This window comes from Pseudomicrostroma glucosiphilum (genome assembly GCF_003144135.1).
Source record: "Pseudomicrostroma glucosiphilum strain MCA 4718 unplaced genomic scaffold BCV69scaffold_1, whole genome shotgun sequence".
Taxonomy (NCBI): Eukaryota; Fungi; Basidiomycota; class Exobasidiomycetes; order Microstromatales; family Microstromataceae; genus Microstroma; species Microstroma glucosiphilum.
Window position 1 is genome coordinate 306,655 of NW_020289913.1, and position 20,567 is coordinate 327,221.

A 20,567-nucleotide genomic window follows, 5' to 3' on the forward strand; every position below is an offset into this window, starting at 1 on the left:
TGTCGATCCATTCGTCGTACTTGGCGTCTCTCTCATTCGTTTGGGCTTGAGGGTTGAGCTGCTACGGTGAGCTGCACGGGGAGGGTGAGCATGGAAGTAAGTGGTGAGCAAGGGGACCGAGTCGCCTCTCTCTGCTCACAACACCTCAATTGAAATGTCGAGGTAGTCTAGCATAGGTTGCATTAAGTTAACTCGAGAAGCACAAGTGTACATTGGTAGAGAGAGGGGGGAAAAGTAAAGTACGAAGCATCTAGCCATCTATACCCTCCTCCTCCTGATTCTCCTCTCCGCTCCACCCACTAATCTTCCCTTTACATATACGCGATGTAAATTGCGATCATCCGCCGTGAAGAGGAACTTTTCAAGGAGGGCTTCGAGCTTCTCTCCCTCTTCCACATACACACTAGGGTTACCAATGTACGCTGGAACACCCGCTCCCCCTCCCGCTCCTGTGCCTGCTCCTGCTCCCGCGCCTGCAGGAGAAGCTTGTACCTCGGGCTGGTCTTCACTCTCATTTTCATCTTCATCATGAGGGTCGTACAGCCGTACCAGGAGGGCATCAAAGTCCTTTCCAGCCTCGAGGGATCCGGCTCGATCTGCGATAGAGGCGACTTGTGCACCACCCATTGTTGCTAGCCAGAGGAGGGTGGAAATCTCCAGTGGGCCAAGGGTAAAGTCGTGCTTCGGTAGCTGCTCGCCTTCAGTGCCGTTAGTGCCATTGGTCCCTTCGTGGAGTTTAGTGGTAGTGCTTCGTTTCGAGGGTGGGAGTCCATACTCCCTCTGTGTGAACCCGAGGACCTTGGCTACCACGCTCGCTTCGCGGATGGCGCTTAGCATCCCTACTCCATAACCCCCCGAGACGTCTGTGCCTAATCCGACTTTGATGCCTCGATTGAGCATCTCTCCTACTGGACTGGCACCACTGCGAATATTCATGTTAGAGACGGGACAGTGCGATACACCGCTGTCTTTTGATTTGATCAGTTGCATCTCCTCTTCCGACAGGTGGATACAGTGCGCTAGGACAGTGCGACTGCCTAGTAGGCCGAACTGATCATAGACGTCCGTGTAGGATTTGGCTGTTGGGAAGAGCTCTTGAGTAAAGGAGATTTCTCCAGGGGATTCACTGAGGTGTGTTTGGATGCGCAGAGAGGTGTCGCGGGAGACGAGGGCGGAGATGCTGGTGAGGAGAGCATCTGTACAGCTGATGGCGAAGCGTGGGGTGAGAATGGGAAGTACGAGAGGCTTGGCCGAGTCGAGCGTGCGCATTACCACTTTCACCTTCTTTGCAGGTGTTGCGGAGTTCTCGTCTGGCTTGTCAGGGGAGCCACTGGCCTGGCTGCGATCGTCAGACTCCTTGCGTTGACTATCGCTGCCCATGACCTCGTCCACAGTCTTGCTTAGCCTCTCAACACTGTCCCTCATAAGTGCGTCATCCTCATCTATATCTTCTTCGGACTCTTCGTCTGAGAGTGATGTCTCTTGGGAGTTGCTTGAGGAGGCAGAAGACGAGCTCGTCTCTGACGAGACGGATGAGGAAGGCGACCTCACCCCCTCTGCTCGTTTCCTCTCCTTCTTGGTAGCTTGCTTGTGCAAGGTCCCACAGTACTTGATAAAGGCCTTTGTGTCCTGTATCGAGCCTGCAGCACTCTTCTCTACGTAGTCTGCGGGTGCATTGCGGTCCATCTGACACTTGCCTACCATTGCCCTTTGGCCACGTTGTGTGCAGACTTTGGCTAGGATCTTGGTCGCATCAAGGTGCAAGGAGGCGTAGTAGCAAGCCGTTGTTGTGCCAGAGTCTAACAGGCGCTGAACCTGCAGAGATTGAGAGCACGGACATACAAAAGGCAGTCAGTATGAGCTATATACGTATAGTCAGTGCTTTGCGGCCCACTCACCACCGAGTTGTACGTCTTCTCTGCGTATGCCACATCCGCAAATTGCTTTTCCCTGGGAAAGGTGACATTGTTCAACCAATCTAGAAGCTCGTACTGCTGACCCACACCGACGTTCGGGACTGTTGTCGGAAGCATGATGCAAGAGGGAGAGGCATGATCAGCCACTTGTGCGCGGCATGGAAGCCGACGATGCCTCTGAGTTGCTCACCTTGGCAGGCGTGTGTATGTGTATCAATGAAGCCGGGACAGAGGAATTCTCCATATCTGAGAATCGTCAATTGACAATCTGCGAGATCCCACCCATGGGCAGCAAGACGCAAAAGCACTGCCGATCGCTGTTGTCGCGACAAGGCAGAGAGAGCTGCATCGCTAGCGCAGGGGGTACGAGTTCCCTCTTCCTCATCTGTATGGGATCCTGATGAATCCTTGCCTGTCTCTGACTGCGAGTGCGCGTCAAGATCGTCGACGAATGCGATTGCGCCTTCTTCGTCTACTCCGAGGAGGCCATTGTAGATCAACGTAAGCTCTCGGAGTGCTTTTGGGGATACGAGGGATCCGATGAAGAGCTGGCGCGGGCGGTGGTCGATTCCTCCGTTGCCGAGGGTGGAAGTGGACGCCATGGGTGATAAAGGAGTGTGAGTGAGTGAGTGAGTGAGTGAGTGTAACGGACTGGAGAGTAGAAGAAGGAGGAAGCGAAGGAAGTGCGCAGTGTATGTATGCGATGTATGTATGTTTGTATGGCGGAAGAGTCTGGTCTATCTCTCTCTTTCCCCTCCAATGTATGAGTGAGTGGTGCTGCGTCTGCTTCCCTGTTCTCCCCCGCCCCGATGCTTCTCCGCGTCGATCCACTGATAAGGGGCCGAGAAGAGTGCACGGCCCAGCTCTACGCCTGGCCCGCTCCGGCAAGCCGCGGCATCCCACCACCCTGCCGTGCCGCGGCGGAAGGCTCATCCCACACAGGAAGCGGCCCGCAGGGGGAGACAGCATGAAAGAGAGATGGAGAGACGTTGCTTCTTAGAGATGAGCACTCCTACCAGCCTCGTCCCGCAGCCACAAGCAGGACAACAATATGCCGTGGGGAGTCAGTCGAGATAGTCTAGTCTTCTACCCCACAATGGCGTGATCTTCCTGTTCCGAGGAGTGCTTCTGCCAGAACCTCCACCTGCTTCCCCACTTCCGTCTCTGTCTCTGCACTGCGAACGTCCAGTAGCACCTACAACCAGACGCCCATCAAGCGCAGCGGTGGACCGGCATGCTTCACTCAAAGCTTTCTAAACCATACTAGGCTCTACAAGCAGACACAATGATGGGCGCTCCAGGCTCTTCCGCCTCCCAAGCCAGCTCTTCGGCGCTAGAGCGCGGCCACTCCTCCTCCTATTCAGCAGTCCACGCTCCCTCACCCCCACTCCCTCCCACTCCCCGCTTCGTAACAGTCTCCGATCTAACCGACTTCAGAGCCATGCAGCGCACCTTTGATCTCGCCTACTTTCGTACCGCACTCGGGGAACTCTCCTTTGCCGTGCTGGTACTCAAGGTGTTCCAGCCGAGATTTCAGGTCATCGGATTGCTGTATACGCTGCTGTGTTTGGGACATGTGGGGGTGGCTGCTTGGAGGAGGAAGGTGAGTGGAGAGGTGGAGGAGAATGAGAAGAAGCAGTGCTCGATGAGAGCGAGAGGAACGGATGCTCATCACCAGCCCTGATTAATCCCGCAGCTCGCCGTCGGCAATGATCATCGCTGGGCCAACCTTCAAATCATCTCCCACAGCACAAACAATGCCAATCATCCCGCTCTAGTCACGCAAGAACTTGCTGCAGATGTCGGTGCTAATCAACCACTGGTAGAGGTGTCTACAGAGGAACTCAATGAGGCCATTGCACAGGATAAGATTACCATTATAGCACGACCTCGAGAAGGTGATGGTGGTGACAGGACGGAGGACACTGAGCACAATGTCTCGCAAGAGGTCTCAATCAACGGTATCACCAGTTCACATCAACAAGAACAAGGCGACTCAGACCCAGACCCAGACCCAGACCCAGATCCAAGAGGGGCCAAGACGCTCGTTCGAATCTTCAATAGCGACTTCAAGACTGCAGGACACGTCATTGCCATCATCACTGGGTTCACAGTCGCCCTACAAGTGGCGATCCTGTTCAGCTTGCAGCATATAGGGAAAGTGCACCAGTAGAGTAGAGGAGGAGGGGAGGGGCAGGCACTGTCGAGTGACTTGGCAGGAGGGTCTTCATTCTCTATCGACGAACCTGCTCTAGCCCACCTGAACACACTCTCCTCGCTTTCTTTTACGCTACCTTCCAAATTATACCAACTGTCTGCTTCCAGCCATCCCCAACCGCCTAAGCTTGCGCCTCAATGAGGGACTTTGCCAGATGAGATGAGAGAGCATACTCAATCCGCCCGCGAGGTGAGAGAGCCTCATCGAGTCTAAAGTGGGCACGCGCATCCAACGCTGGAATGCCTGACTGGAGAGCTGGCTGGCAGAGGGGCGTTGAGATGCTTCGCTATGCTATGCTATGCTCCGAGGGGCAAGAGGTCAAGCCGACTTGCTGAGGAGGGACAGAGAATGACAGGTAGGGCTTCGCTCCGATGGGGGAGACTTGGAGCGATAAGGGCGAAGAGGAATGGGGGGCCGTACGGAGAGAAGCCCCTGAGTGAGAGGAGGTCAGGCAGTATGACTTGAGGTGACACGGTCTGTCTGCTTGCCAGGACATGAGTCGTAAAGCTTTCCTGACCATCCTATGTTGGAGTGCGCTGTCGTCCGAGTGCTCTAGGGTAGAGGAGAGTGTGCTTCTAGGCGGAATGCGTGTTGTGGTGTAGCGTAGTATGTCGCCCACGCGCTACTGTCCCCTGCCATCAGGGATGTACGCCATTTCCATAGTCGGATCGGTGCTTTGGCAAGTGGAGATGCCTCCCTGGCTGTCTGGGGACGTCGGCAACGTCTGTCGTCTGCCTGAAGAACAGAAAGCGTCCAAGGATTTGTAGCTCCGGTCCAACACGCCGCTCCGAGTTGTGTTGGTCGACGCTCGGCCGGCGGCAGTTCAATGGCAGGCGGGGCAGGCAGGCGGGGCAGGCAGGCGTGTGCCGCCCGCACACCTATACCGAGTCCATCGAGGCAGGCATCCGCCTTCCCCTTCTTCTCCTCACCCACACCCCCCGCTCTTACTGCTCTTACTGCTTTTGCTCTTTTTGAAAGACTAAAACCACTGAGACCACCCACTGCTTTACCTGCTTTACCTTGCTGCTCTTACAAGACATTTACAATGGCTTCTAACACCAGCATCCCCTGTGCTTCCAAGTTCTGCCTCATCCATCTTTCGCTGGCGAAAAAGGATCAAGCAACCGCCTGTGTATCGGCTGGACCGGTAGAGTATTGCCCTGAGTGCCTTCGTATCGAGGCACTCTATGACGCTATGTCTTACGGCACCCCTACGCCAATGGAGGAGCTGTCCCTGCTAAGCGACAGTGGCTCAGAGAGCGAGCAGCTCCAGGAGCCTTTCCGAGGTAAAGTTCTGGCAGGTCTCCCTGACAATCTCTTTGCCCCTTCTGCTGTCCCCTCTGTCAGCTCGCCCACTCTCCCCTCTGTTCCCACCCCTGCAGGTGAGATCGACGAGAAGAAGCCCGTCGAGAACGACGTGGAGGAATGCTCCTGGTCCTACGGACCCTTCTGTCTACGACCCGACACTGGTCGCAACGCTTCCTTCTTCGGACGAGAGCTTGACCAGTTCGTCTGGCCCGGACCTGAGTGGTCGGACTGCACCACCTTCTACTCTGAAGGCCACTCCGACATCATCATCCGACGAAGCGACAAGGCCAACCCTGCCGCCATGTTCGCCCGCTGGATGGAAGAGGCCGTTGCCAACGAGGCCGCCGCTACTGCCGCCAAGGAAGCCGCCGATCTCCAGGAGTGCTCCTTCTCCTTCAGCTCTTTCTGTGTCATCGGTGACTCCGACGTCAACGCCTCCTTCTGTGGACAGGACTTCCAAGGCAAACTCGACTGCCCATCCGACTTGGACGAAATCATGGAAGTCGTGGAGCAGCCCGAGCCCACTACTCCTTCGTCTGAAGTAGCCCCTGCACCCTGCAAGCTGCTCACCGTAGGTGCTATCCTCACCAGCACCGCCACCACTGCCATCAAGTCGGGGAACTCCTCCCTCATCGTTCCTTCTAAGGCCATGAAGCGCTTCATCCCCAAGAAGGACCCCAGGGCGATGCCCCAGCACGCAAAGCACACTGAGGATGCCTCCTTCGCCCTCGCTGAGCTCTCCCAGGAGTCTATGCTCATCGAAAAGGACATCAACACCCTCTTTGAGCTCACTTGCGCAGCTCCATCCACCCTGCCCACGCTCGCCGCAAAGTCCAAGACCAACGAGGATGTCTCCTTTGCCCTCGCACAGCTCTCTTACGAGTCGATGATCATCGACGCTGCCATGGGACCTCTCTTTGCCCTGGCAAGCAAGACTGCACCGGTCAAGACCAAGCGCACCGCCAAGAAATCCGCCAACAAGGACGACTCCCTTCCCTTGCCCGATATCTCGGCAGGATCGCTACTGCTCGCCAACTGCAGTGCTTTCCGACGCGAGCTCGCCGCCGTGGGACCCACCACCGTCGACATTAACCCCTTGAAGGCTCCCAAGGTCGTCACCAAGGCTGTTCAGACCATCAAGTCGAAGGCATCCGCCCTCGCCAAGAACAGCAAGACTTCCAAGAGCACGAAGAGCACTGCACCCACCACTGCCACTTCCGTGGTTGGTGCTAAGGCTAAGGCTACCCCCACTGCCGCCAAGCCGCTCAAGGGACGCACCAGCGCCATTGTGCCTCCCACCAAGACTGCCGCACCCAAGGTGGCAGCCGTCAAGCCAAGGGAAAGCTCGACACCTATGGTTTTCAGGAGCAGGATCAGCATTGCCAACGCACCCAAGACAACCGTTGCACCCAAGATTGTCAAGGCTGCTGGCACCGCCACCGCACCCAAGGTCGTCAAGGCCGCACCTGCCAAGGTTGCACCCAAGACCACCGTGGCACCCAAGGCAACCGTAGCACCCAAGATTGTCAAGGCTGTTGGTGTTCCCACTGCACCAAAGACTGTCAAGGCAACCCCCAAGCCTGTCACAGCCGCCGCTACCGCTGCTCCTAGGACCGCCGAAGCCAGGAAGGGCCTGAAGACTGCCGTCAAGCACTCTCTCCCCGCCCCTGCTTCGAAGACAGCCAACGCTGTGGAATGGACTCCTGCACGCAAGGTCAAGGTCGTCACCGCAGAGGACTGCGTCTGCAAGTTCTCCACCCCCATGCGAGACACCAAGCGACGCACCAGCCCCATCTGGCTCCGCGGAAGTGGCACTGCCGCCCTCACCTCCGTGCAGGAGAAGCCTCTGAGCCTCGAGGACATCTCCTTTGAGGCCGAGGTGCTGATGGAGGACCAGGACCAGGACTTCTTGGCCTTCAAGAATGGAGCTACCAAGCAGGCTTAAATCGCCTCTCTTGGCCTCTCATGACGTAGAGGAAGCAAGTCTCAAGACCGCAAGTCGCAAGTCACGTCCGAGAGCACCTTGGAACCTACCATTGCCTGCAACACCTCGCGTCCAGGACCCATCACCCTCAACCACAGCGTCCATGCTTGTTCAAGTGAGCCTCTCGTCGCTCGGGTCGGTGAGGAAGACTACCGTGAGTACCAGTGTCCCTGAGCTTCGTTTGTTTCCGTTTCTGGGCGTTCCCGATGGGTGCGTAGGGGTTTCGTTTGGATATGTCGACGGTGCCGATGTTTAAGACAACAACGCGGGTTGTGCCTTTACCTCTGCCACCTCGTACAATGGTTTTCCTCGATGGCACCCTCCATGATTCGTTCGCGCCGCCATGGCTGCCCTCGGTCTCGGAGTGGTTACCTTGAGGTGTGCTGTGGTGCTCGCTCAAAGCTACCGACCCGAGAATACGCGCGCCGAAATGGCTGCACCGGTCTTGAGTGGTGGTGGCTTTGGGTGTGTGCCACGGTGCTCTTCAATGCTATCAGCTGAGAATACGTGCATCGTGATGGCTGCCTCGGTCTTGGAGTGGCAGCTTTGGGAATGTGCTGGTGTGTGCTTCAATGTGGCCCCGAGAATACGTGCGTCAGATGACTGCCTCGGTCTCGGTGTGGCCACATTGGAGGATACCACGGCACACCTCGAAGCAAGCTGCTCAGATTACGCGCGTCGAACGGTTGCCTCGGTCTCAGAGTGGCTGCATTGAAGGGTACCATAGCACACTTCGGAGCTACCGACTGAGAATACGCGCGCCGCAATGGCTGCATCGGTCTCGGAGTAGTAGCTTTGGAGTGTGTTGTGGCGTGCCTGCAGGCTACCAGCTGAGAATACGTGTGTCGAATGACTGCCTCGTTCTTGGTGCGGTGGCTTTGGGTATGTGCTGTCGTGCTTTCCAATGCTAGCACCTGAGAATACGCGCGCCGCAACGGCTGCAGTCGGTCTCGGTGTAGCAGTGTTGGAGAGCACCATAGCACAGCTCATGGCTGACCCCAAGATTACGTGCGTCTGCTGGCTGCGTCGTTCTTGGAGTGGTGCTGTCGAGGTTACCATAGTACGAGAGGTCTAGACCGAGGTGCAACCTTAGCTCCACACCGTTGGTCGTTGGTTTCTTCAGTGGTATCAATCTTGCTCAGCGCCGGGATGAGCACGATCGTTACCATTGGTGCCATCGCGGATGACGATGGAGCGGAGTCGAACGGTGGGTGTCTCTTCTCGTACGGTGGCTCCACCCCGGCTACGATTGCTTTTAGCGCCACCATCACGGCTGCTTGGGCGATTGTGTCGTTTTGGTGGCACCATTGTGCTGGGACGAGGTGCTCCTGTTCGGCTTCTAGCGCTGTTGCCCCTGTACATCGTGCTCGTTGGCCGCTACCAGCATTCCCCTGTGTGCCCCTCGACGGGCGTTCAGTGCGGTGCCTACGCAGTGATGGGTCACTGGAGGGATCGGTGCTCTTCCTAGCAACACCAACGGACGTTCCCCAAAGAGGGCAGGAAGACATACCGTCCACGCCACCAGTCTTTGCTCGACGACGACTCTACTGTCTCTCTAATGTGCTGGCCGAATGCCAATAGCACGGATTCTGAGGTGCTGGCCGAATGCCGATAGCACGGGACTCTTGGTGCTGGCCGAATGCCCAGAGCACGGGAGGTGATGGGATCTGGGGCCCCGGAGGGTCGGAAGCGGGGCGTCATGGTGTTGGGATCCGACAGGGCAGCGTCTGCGGGCCTCTACCCTAGTCGAAGAGCTCGCTTGCTTTTCCTCTTCAAGTTTCGAAGAGGTTTTTATCGCAGGCGAGTTCCCAATCCTCTCCCCTAGTCAGTGGGAAGATTGGAAGAAGGGAGTCGGTGATACAGTCGAGCTCTGTTGCCGTCTCCCTTTGGTTTCGTAGTCGTGGTCATCTATCATCTATCTATATGTAATCCCTTTATCCAGGTACTATGTACTCCTTTTATCTAGGTCCTATCTAGTTCTCTGTTCCAGTGGTTACGTAATGATTCGTGGTTCTCTTTTACTCTTCGTCTGTCTAGTTTGAGTGTGAGAGTGAGATCTTGGCGAAAGATGCAGCTGACCTATGGTAGTAGAGCACACTGTACAGCCAAAGGTTGAAAGTGTTGGTGCCGACGCCGAATGTACTGCCACCAATCTTTTCGCCCCTTGCTCTCATCGTACACACCGGCACCCGATCGGAGAAAATGTAGATGGAGGAGACGCAATCCGAAGAGTCAGCACCCGCGACAGTCACTCCTGGTCCTTCGCATCAGACGCGTCTGCGTGTGTGCCCTCTGACTCACCTGTCCGGTCAAATGTAGAGAAATCGAGCCCCGCCGTAAGGAAAAGTCCTTGTCGCGTCTGCAAAGGGAGAAAGATCAGTGTCTCCTCGCGCCTTGCGCCCTGCGTCCCCCGTCTGCAAACGTCGTTCCACGTTTCTAATTCCTCATTCCTCAGTAGTGCACTTGTCGAGCTTGATAGTAAATGATGATACAATTTCCTCTGTCCTCTCCTTTCCTTTCCAATCGACAAGGTCGCCCGTCCTGAGAGAGAAGGAGGGTGCGAGCGGTGTAAAGAGGCCAGAGGGCAGAGGGCGGAGGGAGAGGGAGAAGTCCAGGTGACCGGGTAACTAGATATTGGTACAGACGCGCTTGGCGTAGTCGCAGTCTTGGCGAGCGGAGAGGAGGAGACCAGAGAAGGGAGAGAAGCGTGCTTCGCTGATTGAGGGTGTGGCCTACTTGTGGTGTAGAGGTGCGAGGACTTGTCCAGAGAAGCTGATCCTCCATCGACCAGGATGGTTAGCCCAAGGTTCCATGTGTGCATCACCGGACCCTCTATGAGCCAGAAGGAGGTGCAGCACTCCAGCTTCCCCCACCAGGAGCAACACCCAAAGGCATCGTCTCTCCCCCTGCTCCAGCAGCAGCAGCCGGCACGCTCCTCCTGAACCCTTCCCTCTCCTCACCTCCCACTCCCTGTTCCTCCCCCATCCCAATCTCATCTCCTCCAACACCAGCAGCTCCATTCGCCCCTGCTGACCCGGCTCCATCGTACTCTTGAGGATTGGGAACACCCATGCTCGCCATACTCGAGGCGAAACGACCCCATAACGCAGCTACTGGCTCGAATTCTTTTCCGACAAGGATGGACTCCTCGAGCTTGCGGTTCAGGGCGTTGCTATTGTTGAGAATCTGTCCCATGGACTGGTGAGCGGGAGGGAAAGACGATAATGAGTTCTCGCCGTCTCCTCCTTGAGATTTCGAGCTTCGCAGCAGCGGCACTTCTCTTGCTGCTCCTTGTACCTCGCGTAGCACTCACCTCGGCGATCTCCCCTAGAAGCCTCTCCCTTTCTCGCAGGAAGAATGATGACCCTCCTGAGCCACTCACGGCAGCAGCGTTACTCTGAGGCTGGGCAGTGCTAGGCGGAGGTGGGGAGGGTGTTTCGGTATCCTGAGAGGGTGAAGGGATGGGAAAGTGAGGATGAGGGTCAGATCCTCACGGTGGATCGCTGGCATAAGAAGGCCGGTGGCAATGACTGACTCTTGACATGATGTGCAAGTCTGGGATGGCTAGAAGGATTGGTACAGCAAGCAGCTGGGCGAGGGTGTGCTCAGGCTAAGAAGGTTAAGCAGCCAATTCGCAATTTGCAGGGAGGTGGTAGCGCAGCTCAAGTCTCGTTTCAGAGGAAGACCTTTAGCAGGCGAAGTACGGTACGCTGAGCCTTTGGACTTTGGACAGACCGCGTCTTCAGTGCGAGACGAGGCAAGGTCAGGTCTGTAAGAGGTAACGATGATGGTGATGGTGAAGAAAGCGATGGTGAGCTAGCCAGCCCGCCAAGGTGCGGGAGTAAATCGCAGCTGCTGCTGCCGCCGCACGGGAGCAACACCACCCACCCGCTTCGCGTCACGGCAGTCGGACTTTCAACTCGACGGTCACGCACGAGAGAGGGAGAGCGCGAAGCAGGCACACAGTCAGTCACCACAGGGGGGAGGGTGCAACCCGTACGATTACGATGGGACAGACTAGGTAGGATGTAATGTGATGTGCTTTGGTTGTGATCTACAGTCGTTGGTTGTGATCTACAGTCGGAATGCACCGATCGCTTGCTTGATGCCATCGTACACCGCTGTGCCCTCTAGCGGAATGTACTGCAGGAGAGGGAGAGGGGGGGGGGGGGGGGGAGGCAGCAGGCAGTGTGGCTCTCCAGATCAGTCAGTCATTCCTCACAGGACCCATGATCACTACTCACCTGCTTCGTGATGATCTTGATCGCTTCCTGAGCCGCAACGCCTCCCAGCAAGCTAGCCGTGCTTGCGATGTCACCGTGGCCAGATCGTACCCTGAGAGACGGAGGAGCCAAGCGGTGCGAAAGAGAGCGTGTCAGAAATCAGTCAGTCCACTCGACCTCTTCAACGTGGCACGCCGACTCACATTTCCTTGACGGCGTCCTCGACCGCCTCTATCTGATCTTCGTCTTCGATGGCTAGATGACTCATGACCGCCTGAGCCTCTTTCAAGCAAGCTTCCTCATCGGCAGCAAAATCAACCGTTCCTTCCTCTCCGTCTCCACCATTGACCTTCACACTCTCCTTCATCTGCGAGTCTCCATCGTCGTCCTGGGCGGTACTCTCACGAGATGTAGTGTAAGGCGAGTTGGACCGCTGTCGCTTCTTTTCTGGCTCAGAGAACCCTCTAGGTGGAGCCGAGCGGATCCTGGACCCCCCTGAGCTCTCGGCCTCGGAGCTCCCATTGCTGGAGTGTCGCACATGAGAAGATGAGCCAACGATTGAGTCCGAAAAGGCTTTGCTGCTGCCGGGGAAGCGATGTTGCTTGCCGTAGAAGGCGTCTACTGCGAGGAAAGCTGCATGATGCTGTATCGTCGAGGGGTTGATAGGATCCATAAAGGCCATGGCTGATGAAGAGAAGCAAAGCGTGAGATGCATGCAGTTACGCCCTACGGGTTCTCAAGAGAACTCAGACTCACCAATTGTCTCCCGAGCAGGCTGCTCGAGACTCTCTTTGAAGCTCTTCCCTTTGACGAACTTTAGAAAGCCAGCATGCTTTGCAAAGCTCTCAACTTCCTCATCGCCGATAGCACTCGCCGGCAAACCGACCTCTTCGAGCACCGCTCTGAGATGACCTTTGAGACCGCTCAGGTCCTTTCGAGCCTTCTCCTTGTACAAGCGCTGAATCTCGACGTAGCCGCTCGATGTCGCTTTAAAGTCGGGCAAAGACCCCGCAAGCGGAAGAAGACCTCCCCCGCCGCTGGGTGTGGCCGTAGTGGTTGCAGCGACAAAGCTTCGTAGAGCTCTGACGAGCAGCCAAAAGTTGGTGGACTAGTAGACGGGGAGCGGTGGATCGTCAGAGACTCGCTGCTCTGAAAAGTCGAGGAGTTGTTATAAAGACTCACCTTTGCTGTCACTGTATCGCACCTCGAGTCATCCAGAAGGGCTTGTATATCTTCCGCAATGCTCCTCCCCGCACTGACGGGGCGCCATAGGTTCTGCCCAAGAGCAGCAACGGCCTCGTCGAAGTTCTCCAGGTCCAAATTGGAGGGGTCTCGCATGGCATTGATGGTGTCAGTGAACGGCTTTCGATCCGAGGACGGAGACGGCAGAGATCCTCCATGCTGCATCAAGCCATTGAAGAGTCTCACGTGATCAGTGAGGTTACTAGGACCCGTCTTACGGCATCTCGCTCGTCCTCACCTGTGATTTCCAATTCTCCAAAGCTCGAAGCAAGATGATAACGAAGGGGATGTGACTGTGCGCCATGGCATCACGATCCTCGATGTCATAGGCAGAAGCGTAAGCGGATAGCTCCGGCCAAGGTGATGTTAGCCGTAGATCGACAGTCGAAGCAGGATGAGTCTCGATCACTGTCAGAGAAAAGGTCAGGAGGGAACGGTGAATACTGTGCAAGTCTGGCCATCTAGGACAGAGCTTGGACCAGGAACACACTCACCTCCCATCTCCTTGATTTGTATTCTGACCTCTCCCGCCATCCCAGCTCCTCTTACACTCATTAGAGGGACACATGTTCCACGGTCCTGTCCCCATACGAGATCTGCAAGTGGGCGGAGGACGTCAACGGGCTGATTGGCGGCAATGATGAGTGAGAATGAGGTGAACCAGCTCGGGTCCTGCTCCAGAAGTTGTGAGGGATCCTGTTGCAGAGGGAGGTATGAGGGTGAGGGTGAGTGTGACAAGAAGCCAAGTGGAGCTGGTGCATATTCGATACTCACAGCCATTCTGGCTTTGCTGATGACACTAGGATTGAGCTCTGCTAGGTTGCGAGTCACCTCCTCGGCTCTGCTCTGGCCCTCACTGGCAGGATCGACAAAAAAGTTGTTGCCTACATCATATTCTCCCACCTTCTGTCCATCGAGTACGGTGAAGGAACCGATGCCTGGGAGGATGAGATTCTTGAGCACCTGGGCGCCTAGGTGGGTCGCTCCTATTAGCAGCACGTTAGCTGACTCCAGAGAAGCCTGGCCAGAGGAAGCCCAGAGGCGGAGCTGCCGATCGTAGCGTTGGGTACGAGCATCGGGCCTGGACCTGGAGATAATGAGAAGTGACGGCGAGGATCACTTGGGTCAGACGACTGCGAGTCCAAGCTAGAAGGTAGGACTGTGCAATGCACTGCTCACCGAGATGCCTCCACAATCTGACCAACAGCCTCGATACCGTCAGCCTGGTCGTGAGCTTGAGGATCAGATTCCAGAGCAGACAGTTGAGGCTGCTGCTGCTGATCGTCCTGTGACATCGTACAGAAGTCAGTAGCGCAGATGTTGGGATGACTGTATGCGAGGACGACAATGGTAAGCTGTGGTACACGACCGAAGGCGATCAGCGGAGAAGGACGCAGCTGCCGAGGCGGAGAAGAGCACGGGCCTCAGCACACGCCAAGGCAGCCAAGACTGCAGTGCAGTCGACGTCTATTTGCAGCGTCAAAGTCATTGTACCATCTTTGCCATTCTACCATTCCTTCTAACCTCATTCGCTCGACTTGAGCAGCAGATCGCTCCTATTGGCAGCATCTGGAGGTAGCATGGTCAGTCGCACAGAGATTCTTGCGACGCCCGAAACCACGTCCTCTGCGCCTGCCTCCACCGGACTCTTAGCGCCACCTCCCCTATACTCTCCCCTAGTCGCCTCCTCCTCGTCCAATGCTCTTCAAGTCAATGGCCAAGGAGCATTACAATTCGACATAGTCCCCAGAGCAGAAGACGCCTCCTTCCAAGTAGGCTATCAAGGTCTCCAAGGCAGAGGTTTCGAAGCATGGCTCAGGGGCGATGTCCTGATCAAGTGGGCTCACTCAGCTGCTCAGAGAACTGGTAACGATGGCGGTCTGCAAAATGACTCACTCCCCTCGGGATCGACGCAGAGTCCTTTCTCACAATGCACCATCGACCTCTTGGCTACAGAGACCGTACGCTTGGCAGAAGTCTCCATGGTACATCAGCTACATCATTCCTCACTCGTGCTCTGGCGGTCTCCCGATGCTCCCGCTTCTTCCTCTGACGCAGCGATCGGATCTTCTCGACCGCCTGCGACTATGCCATTCGAATTCTTGCTGCCAGAAGAGCTACCTCATTGCATCCACTTGCCCAGCGTTAAGCTCGAGTACCACCTGATTGCCACTCTCCTACCTGCTCCTTGGGCCACAGAGCAAGAGCTGGTAACTACTTCCGTCTTGACCCATATCACCAGGTATACCCCTCCTACTCCCCCACATCAGCTGCTTCCAACCTCAGTCCCTACTGAGAGCTTCTCCGAGAGCCCAAAAACCTGGCAAATCGAAGATCCCACCAAAGTCCACATCACTCTGGAGACGACTCTGCTTCGTCGGGCGGACCCTATCAGAATCAAGATCAAAGTCCCCCCTCCGGACGAGAAGGCAGTCGAGAAGGGATTGCGGATTCGGAGCGTGGAAGCGGAGCTGATTCGGGTAGTACGAGGAAGACGGGAAAAGCGGAAGCGCCCAGCTCTTACAGGGGGGCCTCATCGTAGCCTACTCAACTCCAGAGAGAAAGGAAAAGGCAGCTTCAGACAGGCGCAGCCAAGCTCTTCGACCCTGGAAAATGGCACAACACCCGCTGTGCATCACAATGCCACTTCTGATGGCTGGGAGCCCCATTCGCAGCTTCTTTACTCTGACGAAGATGACGATGTAGACAGCAATCAGGACTCAAGGGGCCCTTCCAGCCCTCAGTTAACACAGGCCTCCTCGGAGGGCGGAGCATCAGCGAGTGGGTCTAGCTCCAACCCGCCGGTGCCTATCGCACCTGCTAGCCCCTCTACCATATCAGACGGCTCTTTCACTACTGTTCTTGCTCATAGCGGCAAGGCTTGCCGATTCTCTATGCGGAAGCCACTAGCCCTGAACCTCACTCTAGTGCCTCCATTTCGCTCCCCTGCTCTTCCTCACCCCTCTCCAGACCACGATGCACCGCCATCGGGCCTGTCGCCGCTGACCTCGGGCACTACTGGAGGTGGCGGCGGCTGCGAAAGCGTCACACAACAGACAGCACTCAGCAGCGTCGAATTTCGAGTCAGGATCTACGTGAGACTGAGAGGCGGCCAGCCCGGCGAAGCGGTCTGGCGCGAGGGGAGTGACGGCGCAGGAGGTACTCCCGTCGCGCCCACTGCAAGTGGGCCAAATGTCAAAAGAGATATCGTGGTAGAGCAGGAAGTCTTTGTACTACCGAGTCTCGCAGGTATTGACTCTGAGGGGGAGCTCTCGAGAGGAGAAGATGTTACGGACAGCAAACTTTCTGTCACGCAGCAGAGCTCTCAAGAGGTCGAAGCAGAGGAATTCGACGGCTACGAAGACTTTCAAGACGCAAATGACTCGTTTGTTGATACACTCGCACAGCTGCCCCGAATCTCATTGGATGGCCCAACCTCACACCCGTCTGAAGCTGTACGTATGATCAACGGCAATCCTGCCTTTGTCACGCAGCGGCGGCCCGACGGTCACGGAGGCGATGACCAGCCCCCAAATCTCGAAGAGTCGCAACATGACCTTCAGATCTTCCCCGGCCAAGGAGAGCAGGACGCCTTGCTACCTCCTCCACCTCACTCTGCCCACGTTGAAGGCAACGTCCCGAACGCATTGCGACATCGCGACGGCGACGCTACTTCTGGCGATGTTGAAGCACAGCCACCGCCCGCATGGGCCGAGAGAGACAGCGACGCAGGGAACGAAGGAGGGCCAGTCTTCATAGAGGGTGTAGGGGTGGGGGAGCTGCGACGTAGAGGACTCGGCGCCAATGGCGTGGGTCAAAGCGAAGGTGTTACCTTCCGAAGTCGATCACCGCCTCCAGACTTCGAAGCAACCCTGGGCTATCCTCACACACGAGGGTCATTGGACCTGACACGTCATGCTGGGGTCAGCTCTGGCCATCGAGAAGCGGATGATTCATCTGCCTCTTCTCCTCTTGCTGGTTCGGTGCCATCCTTCGACACGCCGCCTACACCGCCGCCCCCTCTGTCTAGTGATCCGAATGATCAAAGTCAGTCAGGTGCTCGCCCTGCATACCACCATCAGAGCTCCAGCGCGACTCCCGTCGAGCCGCCTCCGTACGCTCAGCCTCTATCGACGCTACAAGCCCGAGGAGTAGCTTCTACTGGTGCCTCCGATTCGCCTCGAAGGCCACACACTCCACCACACTACGTCAGCGTCGATGATCCGAACATCGCCTCATCGAGTGCGTCATCTTCCACTCGGCAGAACACTGGGAACCCCGGCACAGGCTTTCCCTCTACAGAACAGGAAAAGGCGAGGCTCGCAGCTGTATCCTCTTCGACACAGGCAGGATCTTCCTCACATCCGCACGCTCGGATCCGTCCGCCCTCGACGCAGGATACAGGTGCTGCTCTGCCTCCTGCATACTCGCACCATCACGATCAGTTGCAGCGCCATAATGCCGGCGTAGCAGCAGAGGGCCAAAGCGAAGCCTCGGGCCCCAACCGCGAAGAGGCGCGCTTTCCTACCAATGCTGAAGCGGGAAGCACTGTCGCCCAGACTAGCAATAACGTCGAGCGCCCCGCCCGTGCTCTAGCCTCTGCATTGAGGAACACGCAGACCTCCCGCTCGCACTCGGGCTCACGAGCAGTCCAGCTAGACGTACCCCTGTCGCCTCGTCCTGGAAGTCGCGAGGGTGGCAGTGCGGTGGGTGGCCAGAGGGATGAGCCACGGGAGTTGCCACCGCCACCTGAAAGCGGACGTCATGGCGAGAGGGCGACTAGCCCGGTGTATGAGGGAGCAGAGGAGGTGCCGGATGAGCCACCGGTGTATGAAGCGTGAGGCGTGAGGAGCCAGACGGAGGAGGGCGAGACTGGCATGCGATTGTATACGATCATGACACTTCTTCCGATACCCAATTCACTTGTTCTGACACGAATGGCTATAATGGCATGTTTGCTTGATAATATCGACTATATGTGCAGCTGACCATGCCCTGACAACTATCCATCCTCTGCCAACGAATCTACCTCTTTTCCAGACTTTTCCTCCTCCTCCTGCAATCGTCCTTGCCTCTCTCTAAAAGTCAAACTCGCCACGGAAATCATCGAGCTGACTTCCGACATGAGCCTTGCTGGCCAAGTCCATGCGATCCATTGCAAGGACTGCATTAAATTGGGAAAGGAAGGATATTGCGTCAGTATTGAGCTCGATCATAAGTACATTTACCTCCTCTCATCGTTGCTACTCACAAATCCTCCTCAATGTACTCCAGAGCCCATGGCTCTCCTGAGCTTCAGCAAGAGGCGCAGTCGGGGCTGTCTCACCAGGTGGGACATCGGGCAACTGCTGTGTCTGCTGTAAGCTGAGTGCGCTCAAGAGGTGCTCTGCCGCTTCGTGATGAGCACCCAAATTCAGACAACTGACGCTGAGATTGTAGATAGCCCTAGTGAATGTAGGTCTAGACTCGAGGGCCTTGTGATAGGCCTCGATGGCTTCTTCTGGCTTGCCTCCGTTAGCTAGGGTGGCTCCTAGCCTGTTCCACAGGAGGAAATCATTGGGACGTACCTCGAGGGCAGAGCGGAAACAGTCTTCTGCCTTCTCATAAGAAGAGTCTGCATAGAAGAGAACGCCGAGACCGACCTGTACCTCTGGATCTACCATGCCGCGAGAGGCATTCTCCCTTGCGGCTGCGAGGAAGAGGGAGGTGACTGCGTTGAGTGTGGCCCAAGGATTGGTGGATGAGCCTGGCTCGAGAGGGTCGCTGGACGACTGAAGAACATCTGGAATATCAGCTTTGAGATGCGGATACGCCCGATTGATGTAGCGCTGGAGCGTCGAATGGGCAGCGAGATCGTAGCCTTCGTTGATGTAGGAGATAGCAAGAGCCATGTAAGCCTCCAGGTTGCCTTCGTCGACGCGGATGGCCTCTTCCAAAGCGCGAATGGCCTGACTCTCGCGCTCGTTCATGGCTTGGGCTTCTCCTAGCTTCCTCCAAGCCTCACTCCTCGATCGTCTCTCACGATCAACTTCCCCGGCCTCGCCACCCGATCCGCCCGTCTGTGGCTTGACGGTGGCAGCTTCAAGTGCCAGAGTGGCATCAGTGAGAGAGCCACCAGAGGCGAGGAGTCGTAGACCTTCGGATAGAGGATCCTGATGCTGCATGAAGGGGTTCTGAGTTGAGCGACGGTAGGTACCGAGGCGAGGATAGCCATCCGGGCCAATAGTGCCATAACCATCCAGCAGGTGATCTTCCGTACCATCCCAGCCGGCCGTCTCAGATATGCCGCCATCTCCACCTGCAATTCCTCCACCCGGATGACGATACCCTACTCCGTCGCTCTGACGATTCAGCTCCTCCTCCCACTTTGCCAGGTCTTCGTCAACCTCGGCTCGATCACCAGCCGTAGAATTCTGCATAGCATTCCAAAGCTCTTGGAAGCGGGCATCAGCTTCGCGTCCCTCTGCAGTGATGTCAGATTGAACTCCATCCAAAGCATTCCGCACGGCCGCATCTTGATCCTCTTCGCCGACGATCGGATCCTGAGCTTTGGCCTTGCCCTTGTCTTGAGTCGCTGCGTTCTGTGCTTCATCTAGTGCCTTGAACTGAGCTTCCCAAGAAGCATCGTCGAGCTCGACAAAGCGAGACTTGCCCTTGTCCGAGCTGGCAGTGGTTCCGGCTTGGTTTCGCTGCGAGCTTTGACTCATCTGATTCGCATAAGAGCCACTCATTCCCATGCCACCATAGCCCATCATACCTCCCGAATACATGCCACCGCTTCCGCCCATTCGCGAAGCATAGTTGGCCGAGCCATTCTGGTGAGATGGAGCTGTAGAGGCAGAGGCAGGGGCTGGACCTTGCTGCTGGAATTGTTCGCGCCATGCTATTGTGAACGAAGCAGGGTATACAGAGTCAGCGTGATATCCGCTTGTACGTTCACCCAGATCATTGCCTCAGTCACTCACCTTGGCTCGTAGGGTCATGACCCATCATACGACTCTGCGCCGGGTTGGGACCGCTTTGTCGCAGTCCACTGCCGCCTCCTCCGCCCATCATGGACATCTCATTGGCCCAGTTGGCGGTAGAGGGTGGCGGAGCGCCACTTGCCCTCATCATTTCCATCTCCCTCCTCATGGCCTCGAAGTCGAAGGAAGCGCCACCACCTTGCTGAAAGAGAGGTCCTTGCTGTTGATTGCGGGCGAAAGCTTGGTCCATCTGCTCTGCTTGACCCGCTGGGCCGGCCTGACCCTGGCGAAAGGCATTCGATTGCGAGCCAGGCCCACCTTGGCCGAAGCGATCACCATGCTGTAGAGATCGATCGGATTGGGTCTGCTTAAGGAGTTGATTGAGCGGGTTCGAAGGGCCACAGTCTGCGCCACCAGATAGGAAAGACATGGTGACCGGTATACGAGATGAATAATACGAGATGTGGATCAAAGGATGGTGGAAGTGTGTAGAATTGGCAGCGCACGTCCGAGCTCGCTTCTAAGCCACCGGTCCGGCTCAGCGGTACCGGCCACTGCGCGCTCACCACCGGCCGCTACACCACGCCGCCGTCGGGCCGCGATCGCAAGACTGCCTGTGTACAAGGAGAAACAAGCGTCCACGACTTTCATTTCATCCCAAAGGTAAAGGAGTAATGAACAATGCCGATGATCATCATGACTTAAGAGTGT

The 20,567-nt window shown here is 56.5% G+C and overlaps 9 protein-coding genes across 9 annotated transcripts; 4 read left to right on the forward strand and 5 right to left on the reverse strand.

Annotated features, from left to right (window-relative positions):
• Positions 1–258: 258 nt before the first annotated feature.
• BCV69DRAFT_309470 (Metallo-dependent hydrolase) lies at positions 259–2,696 on the reverse strand (the record flags this gene model as incomplete). The annotated part of the gene is made up of 3 exons (XM_025494714.1): positions 2,107–2,696; positions 1,899–2,017; positions 259–1,815 (listed from the first exon to the last, which is right to left on the reverse strand). Exons 1-3 carry the CDS (start codon positions 2,516–2,518, stop codon positions 259–261), a joined length of 2,088 nt encoding a protein of 695 aa, XP_025350744.1. The 5' UTR covers positions 2,519–2,696.
• Positions 2,697–3,348: 652 nt separating this feature from the next.
• Positions 3,349–3,696, forward strand: BCV69DRAFT_254163 (hypothetical protein). The gene has a single exon (XM_025490550.1). It carries the CDS (start codon positions 3,358–3,360, stop codon positions 3,598–3,600), a length of 243 nt encoding a protein of 80 aa, XP_025350745.1. The 5' UTR covers positions 3,349–3,357; the 3' UTR covers positions 3,601–3,696.
• Positions 3,697–4,525: 829 nt separating this feature from the next.
• BCV69DRAFT_4217 (hypothetical protein) lies at positions 4,526–7,563 on the forward strand. Its single transcript, XM_025495267.1, has one exon. It carries the CDS (start codon positions 4,961–4,963, stop codon positions 7,385–7,387), a length of 2,427 nt encoding a protein of 808 aa, XP_025350746.1. The 5' UTR covers positions 4,526–4,960; the 3' UTR covers positions 7,388–7,563.
• Positions 7,564–7,578: 15 nt separating this feature from the next.
• BCV69DRAFT_4120 (hypothetical protein) lies at positions 7,579–8,310 on the forward strand. Its single transcript, XM_025495260.1, has one exon. The coding sequence runs from the start codon at positions 7,770–7,772 to the stop codon at positions 8,139–8,141; it is 372 nt and encodes a 123-aa protein (XP_025350747.1). The 5' UTR covers positions 7,579–7,769; the 3' UTR covers positions 8,142–8,310.
• Positions 8,311–9,176: 866 nt separating this feature from the next.
• On the reverse strand, positions 9,177–10,371 carry BCV69DRAFT_4042 (hypothetical protein). Its single transcript, XM_025495256.1, has 2 exons — positions 9,728–10,371; positions 9,177–9,595 (listed from the first exon to the last, which is right to left on the reverse strand). Exons 1-2 carry the CDS (start codon positions 10,245–10,247, stop codon positions 9,420–9,422), a joined length of 696 nt encoding a protein of 231 aa, XP_025350748.1. The 5' UTR covers positions 10,248–10,371; the 3' UTR covers positions 9,177–9,419.
• On the reverse strand, positions 10,259–10,970 carry BCV69DRAFT_295907 (hypothetical protein; the record flags this gene model as incomplete). Its single annotated transcript, XM_025493950.1, has 3 exons — positions 10,259–10,624; positions 10,740–10,871; positions 10,962–10,970. 3 exons carry the CDS (start codon positions 10,968–10,970, stop codon positions 10,259–10,261), a joined length of 507 nt encoding a protein of 168 aa, XP_025350749.1.
• Positions 10,971–11,411: 441 nt separating this feature from the next.
• On the reverse strand, positions 11,412–14,253 carry BCV69DRAFT_279520 (hypothetical protein). The gene is made up of 9 exons (XM_025491280.1): positions 14,071–14,253; positions 13,666–13,978; positions 13,386–13,587; positions 13,130–13,299; positions 12,832–13,050; positions 12,406–12,757; positions 11,853–12,333; positions 11,671–11,761; positions 11,412–11,569 (listed from the first exon to the last, which is right to left on the reverse strand). The coding sequence occupies exons 1-9, from the start codon at positions 14,184–14,186 to the stop codon at positions 11,501–11,503; spliced, it is 2,013 nt and encodes a 670-aa protein (XP_025350750.1). The 5' UTR covers positions 14,187–14,253; the 3' UTR covers positions 11,412–11,500.
• Positions 14,254–14,385: 132 nt separating this feature from the next.
• BCV69DRAFT_291648 (hypothetical protein) lies at positions 14,386–17,350 on the forward strand (the record flags this gene model as incomplete). Its single annotated transcript, XM_025493759.1, has 2 exons — positions 14,386–17,133; positions 17,199–17,350. Exons 1-2 carry the CDS (start codon positions 14,472–14,474, stop codon positions 17,348–17,350), a joined length of 2,814 nt encoding a protein of 937 aa, XP_025350751.1. The 5' UTR covers positions 14,386–14,471.
• A 405-nt stretch (positions 17,351–17,755) lies between these two features.
• On the reverse strand, positions 17,756–20,339 carry BCV69DRAFT_279522 (TPR-like protein). Its single transcript, XM_025491281.1, has 3 exons — positions 19,857–20,339; positions 18,143–19,774; positions 17,756–18,055 (listed from the first exon to the last, which is right to left on the reverse strand). The coding sequence occupies exons 1-3, from the start codon at positions 20,284–20,286 to the stop codon at positions 17,970–17,972; spliced, it is 2,148 nt and encodes a 715-aa protein (XP_025350752.1). The 5' UTR covers positions 20,287–20,339; the 3' UTR covers positions 17,756–17,969.
• Positions 20,340–20,567: the final 228 nt, after the last annotated feature.

Coding starts and splice junctions, on each gene's coding strand:
- BCV69DRAFT_4042 (XM_025495256.1), bottom strand. CDS start 10,247: ATGCACACATGGAACCTTGGGCTAACCATCCTGGTCGATGGAGGATCA. Junction 9,596..9,727: donor CTCTACATTTGACCGGACAG/GTGAGTCAGAGG, acceptor GTGTACGATGAG/AGCAAGGGGCGAAAAGATTG.
- BCV69DRAFT_279522 (XM_025491281.1), bottom strand. CDS start 20,286: ATGTCTTTCCTATCTGGTGGCGCAGACTGTGGCCCTTCGAACCCGCTC. Junction 19,775..19,856: donor TCATGACCCTACGAGCCAAG/GTGAGTGACTGA, acceptor CGTTCACAATAG/CATGGCGCGAACAATTCCAG. Junction 18,056..18,142: donor GAGTACATTGAGGAGGATTT/GTGAGTAGCAAC, acceptor AATTTAATGCAG/TCCTTGCAATGGATCGCATG.
- BCV69DRAFT_4120 (XM_025495260.1), top strand. CDS start 7,770: ATGGCTGCCCTCGGTCTCGGAGTGGTTACCTTGAGGTGTGCTGTGGTG.
- BCV69DRAFT_4217 (XM_025495267.1), top strand. CDS start 4,961: ATGGCAGGCGGGGCAGGCAGGCGGGGCAGGCAGGCGTGTGCCGCCCGC.
- BCV69DRAFT_254163 (XM_025490550.1), top strand. CDS start 3,358: ATGCAGCGCACCTTTGATCTCGCCTACTTTCGTACCGCACTCGGGGAA.
- BCV69DRAFT_279520 (XM_025491280.1), bottom strand. CDS start 14,186: ATGTCACAGGACGATCAGCAGCAGCAGCCTCAACTGTCTGCTCTGGAA. Junction 12,758..12,831: donor GCGATACAGTGACAGCAAAG/GTGAGTCTTTAT, acceptor CCCGTCTACTAG/TCCACCAACTTTTGGCTGCT. Junction 11,570..11,670: donor TCAAGATCATCACGAAGCAG/GTGAGTAGTGAT, acceptor CCTCTCCTGCAG/TACATTCCGCTAGAGGGCAC.